At 49.3% G+C, this 4,858-nt stretch overlaps 1 protein-coding gene across 1 annotated transcript in view; it reads right to left on the bottom strand.

Annotated features, from left to right (window-relative positions):
* Pmar_PMAR010223 (ATP-dependent RNA helicase dbp-4, putative) overlaps positions 1-3,707 on the bottom strand; it is a gene marked incomplete at both ends in the record, with an annotated part of 3,870 nt that extends 163 nt beyond the window's left edge. The window contains 21 exons of the mRNA XM_002788640.1: positions 1-98; positions 144-235; positions 269-406; positions 454-568; positions 616-725; positions 856-994; positions 1,139-1,224; positions 1,269-1,347; positions 1,394-1,465; positions 1,515-1,601; positions 1,655-1,768; positions 1,822-1,905; positions 1,949-2,041; positions 2,090-2,239; positions 2,284-2,431; positions 2,482-2,731; positions 2,781-2,883; positions 2,927-3,084; positions 3,120-3,198; positions 3,242-3,354; positions 3,581-3,707. The exon at positions 1-98 is cut by the window's left edge and continues 4 nt beyond it. Coding sequence (XP_002788686.1) covers positions 1-98; positions 144-235; positions 269-406; positions 454-568; positions 616-725; positions 856-994; positions 1,139-1,224; positions 1,269-1,347; positions 1,394-1,465; positions 1,515-1,601; positions 1,655-1,768; positions 1,822-1,905; positions 1,949-2,041; positions 2,090-2,239; positions 2,284-2,431; positions 2,482-2,731; positions 2,781-2,883; positions 2,927-3,084; positions 3,120-3,198; positions 3,242-3,354; positions 3,581-3,707 — 2,435 coding nt within the window. The remainder of the gene's footprint in view (positions 99-143; positions 236-268; positions 407-453; positions 569-615; positions 726-855; positions 995-1,138; positions 1,225-1,268; positions 1,348-1,393; positions 1,466-1,514; positions 1,602-1,654; positions 1,769-1,821; positions 1,906-1,948; positions 2,042-2,089; positions 2,240-2,283; positions 2,432-2,481; positions 2,732-2,780; positions 2,884-2,926; positions 3,085-3,119; positions 3,199-3,241; positions 3,355-3,580) is intronic.
* Between the last annotated feature and the right edge of the window lie 1,151 nt (positions 3,708-4,858).

Here is a 4,858-nt window from a genome sequence, read left to right as displayed (position 1 = left end):
CTCGCTAGAACAGCCCCCGCCTCTGCTCCAACATCGTCATTATCATCAGCCTTCCTTCGGCGGAGCTTCTCCTTAATCTTACGATGCTTGTCCCGTACCTATCGTCCATTGTGTTATCTCAACCCCCCTCTCTGTAGCCCTACCTTTTCCTGCATCAACCTCTTGTCCTCCTCCTCTCTCTCCCCCATCTTCTGCCTCATCGACTCAATGAATGCCTCCTTAGCCGCAGCAGCACCTACCACTCATCCATGCAAACACCACCTCTCACCTCCCCCTGGCTCACTCTCCTCATCATCCTCATCCTCCTCCTCCTCCTCCTGCTCCTCTCCCTCATCACCACTCACATCATCAAAAGTCATGTGCTGATTCTTCCCAAGGCCACCTGTTCCCCTCACATACATCGTACCTACACCACGCCATCGTCTGCCCAGAAGCCACCCTCTACTTCCCTACCATCCTTCCTCACACGTAGTCGCCCCCTCTTGACAGCATCCCGAGCTCTCGTCTCCGCCTGTGTAGCTGGCTCCTCCTCCAGAAGGCCGGTATCACCCTCCTTATTCACAGTAACCTATGCATAACATCACCACCATGGCAGCAGCTTCCTATACGACTCACCAGGACATCCTCGTCATCCTCATCCTCTTGAGCAGCCCCTTGATCCTCTCGAACAGCAAAGAGCTCCTGCTGCCGCTTCTGGCGGCGTTCAAACTTGGACAACTTAGTAGCTGAATAGTAAGCACAAGTAATCCCCTTGTAATCCACCAAAATATTCCAAACTAACACTGTAAGCTTTACTGCAGTCTACAGAGTCTTAACCATGCGTTCTATATTCGCCATCAAATAGTCGGTAATTACCTTTCTTATCTCGTAGATCTTCCTCAAGCTGAGCCCAGCCACCATCCTCCTCCTCTTCCTCCTCAACCTTCCCTGCTTCCTCACTCATCTCCTTCTCCTTCTTAGCCAGCTTCTTTTGCCGTATCTTCTCCTTCAACCGCTGAGAAGAACCTCACATAACTACGCTGAATTGGAGTATAACCACACTTAAAACCACGCGGCGTTCTTTAAAGCAGACCAATAACAGGAGTTAAGCAGTACTACAGTCGGAATTCTATCCCGATCCCTGTGCGACCGATAGTACCTCCAACTTGGACATGTTCTTCTTTTTCTTCCCGCTCGTCAATTCCTCCTGTGTCGGCAGCGTTATCGGAGGGGCTTCGTGGAGGCCTACCACACCCTGCCATCTCTACTACTTCCACTACACTACCTACCTAGACTATGAGCATAGGCCGCCACCTGATCCTCAGTTAGCCTAGTCCTGCCAGTGAGTGCTACCGCCCTAGCATAAACCTGAGCAACCACAGTAACCAGACTAAAGCACTCGATAACTACTTACCTGGACGGCCTTGATGGCAAGATGCTTCACGTCAGGCTCGGATGCTAGCAGACTCTGTAGTTTACCAGCGATCTAATAATAGGATAGTAGACAGGGACTGGACCGAGGGCATGAACAGTACATTGAACATTCGCCTCCTGTTGATAGAGGTCACACGAACATCCACCTTCTTCTGGGTCAGCTCGGGCAGCAGAGACTCCTGTTCCACCTACAAGAAGTCCCTTCTCCGACAAAAGCTCTTGCTGTCTACCCCGACACTACCTCAGTAGCAAACATGAGAGCATTGCCGTTCCTGTCGAAGCGAGCAGTCCTCCCAACGCGGTGGATGTAGGTATCCGCTGTATCCGGTGCGTCCATCTGGATAACCCAGTCCACCTAAGACAGCAGCAATAGTGAGATGCCACACAGCCTCGTACATGCTACTATACCTGTGGGAAGTCCACACCTCTCGCTGCTACATCAGTACAGATCAGACACAGGCCCTTGTCCTTTGAGGCGAACTGATCGAATACCTACAGAAGACTATACCGCCACTACCCTGGCTTCCCTCTTTACCTTCATCCTCTTATCAAGAGACATACCGCCATGAAGTTCTAGTACAGCAAGGCCTGGCCTAAGGCGTCGGAAGGTCTCATAGAGGAAGCGCACCTAATACAACGATGGAGAAGCGGGCGAGAGAACGATGAAGTAGCTCACTTGTTTGGTGGCACTGACGAAGACTATTATCTTGGTCTGAGCATGGGTTTTGAGGAAGCTGAATAAGGAGTTCACCTTCTCTTCTAACTTTACTGTCATGCACAGCTGTCGGAGGCCCGTGGGGGTGGCCGAGTTTAAGTTCCTCGAAACCTGAATGGCAATGCCTGAGCAGAGGATTGAACCCGGGACCTTACGGATAGGAGCTCAGGGTTATCCAATGCTAATGTAGCGAGTTGCTGAACACTGGTCCGCATAGTCGCAGAGAAGAGTAGCGTCTGACGCTTAGGAGGCAGTGCGTCCAAGATGAGCTCAATAGTCCTCTTGAACCCCAGGTCCAATATCCTGAGCATCTTCACAATGACAGTGCGACCTCCCACTCCCCCCACCACTACCTATCAGCCTCGTCTAATACCAACACTTGGACATTAGAGAGGTCACTGCCAGCGGTCTCCTCTATATGCTGTAGTAGCCGGCCAGGAGTGCAGACTACTATCGATAGGGATGGGAAGACCTTCTGCTCCTCTTGGAACTTCCTTCCACCAACCACACAGCCCGCGGAGAAGTCATGATGGCTGCCAACCTGCTGCAGCACGGTGAATATTTGGGCTGAGAGCTCCCTTGTAGGGGATATCAATACCGCACCTAGACGAACAGGGCATTTATAGATGGATGAGAGGCCATACCCACATACCAACACCATCATCAGCACTCCACTTCATGCGATACAGCTTCTCGATCACCGGTATAATGAAAGCCAGCGATTTGCCACTACCCGTCCTAGCCTCACCAAGTACCTACATAGAGATATATGCACTCGCTCTATCTACTATGACGTACATCTCGTCCCGCTAGAGCATAGGGTATGGCGCTTCTCTGTATGGGAGTAAGCTTGGTGAAGCCGTGGTCCTTGAGGCCTAGTTGGGTCTTCCGAGAGAGAGGCAGCTCACCAAAGGCATGGCCAGTGAGGACAGGGCCAGTGGCTAATGACACAACACCTTCATGCGTCGTACCATACTCCAACCGCCCCTACCTGAACGCGCTTGCTGCTGCTGGTCCCCATCTGCATCTCCCAACCCTCTCCTCCTCTCAAACTGCTCCACACTTTCTCCCTACCGATAAAGCATCCAAGGAGACCGCACAAGCGGGACTCACTTCTCGGGGGCACTCAATAATAAGCCTATTCTCTAGGTCGGCAATCTCGGCGTCCTCGCGATGTCGTAGACCCATACTCCGATCACCTCGGTGGTAGCCTCCCTCGGACGTATCTGTCGAGATCAACGCGTAACTAGGTGGATAGGCCTAGTGCTAGCATGGCATTAGAACGAGCCTCATTGTCCACGTGTCACATACGCGGAGGTCCATCATAGCTCAACAGGGAACACGACTATACAAGGGTCCGCTCGGGCGAAATAAGTCCCGACGTCACATCCCTCGTCATGGGATACGATTGACGTAAGAGAATATACCATACTGGATCGATGATCTTATTACCTTCTCGTCCTTTCCCTTTTCCCTTTCCTTTACCCTTTCCTTTCCCTTTTCCTTTCCCCTTTCCCCCCTTCCTATACATTTTACCACTCTGCCTTCGTACTGCAGTAGAAGGCTCTGTAGTGGTCATTGAATGAAGACTGGCACCCAGTCACACCCCCGTACCCATTCCTACTGTAATACACAACAGTATCCCATGGAAAAGTCTCTTCACTTAGTAGAGGGAACACCATGTACCAGCATCACATGCGTCAACTTCCAAGCCCAATAACTTGACATCCACTACACCGTAACCTGAACGAACCTGGCCATACATTTGTATCGACTGTAATCCGCTAACACGAGTTCACAATGATACTAGGTCCATCCTGGAGCAATAGACAGGCCGGTGGGAGGGGAAGTGTCCCTGTACGACACCTTCGCTCCTGTGACAGTATCCGGTGCCGACAGCTGCCGCTACTAACAACCCGCTATGCGTCCATTATATCATAGAAAGACAACGGACCGTCCGTTTGTGAAAAAACTCGACAACTTGACGAAACACAATCACTTGCTACGCATAAATGATTGAGTAATGAATGATCAAACTGACAGTTTATTAATGTTTATTTATGTTAATTATCAGGATGACCAGATGTATCCCAATCTATGTCGCCCCATAACGAACCAATCTTGTCGTCATCATATTTAATATAGGAGTAACGATAACAGTCTTTTGGCATACGATCATGCTGCAACTGACGTAAGTATAACAAAGATGACTCAGGTTGTATAGGAATACTATGCTTCTTAGCAATAAGAGTAGCAGCTTCATTAACAGGAAGCATGCTTGGAAAAGTATATCCAGCATTAAACCTGGTCGTACTTTCGATAAGAATAGTTGCCTGCGTCAGCAAAGATAAAAGATCAGGCGCTTTGTACAATACGCACAACATAGGTAAAATCTCGAAAAAGTCACCTACGACTTCGCACTTGATCGAACTACACGTATGTTGAATGTTATACAAAATATGGCACATAGCAGGAGATAACGACATAGATTTGGGTAATAAGCCAGCCAGCCAAGTATAAGTATCATTATGGACATTTAAAGCAGCACCAGATTTACACATACATAAAATGTTACATACTTCGGACTGCAATGTGTCACTTATTAAACCGCTCCAGTAATCACCCAAGGAATGCGGAATACTCTTACGAGCTTTACCTTTTCCTAATCTTCAACCTAAGTTCAAACCGAAATCTGCAGCACCGTGATTGAGATCATCTGCATATAGAAAG

This window comes from Perkinsus marinus, assembly GCF_000006405.1.
Source record: "Perkinsus marinus ATCC 50983 genomic scaffold scf_1104296927884, whole genome shotgun sequence".
Lineage (NCBI taxonomy): Eukaryota > Perkinsozoa > Perkinsida > Perkinsidae > Perkinsus > Perkinsus marinus.
The sequence above is the reverse complement of the archived record's forward strand: the minus strand, read 5'-3'. Positions and strand labels throughout refer to the sequence as shown.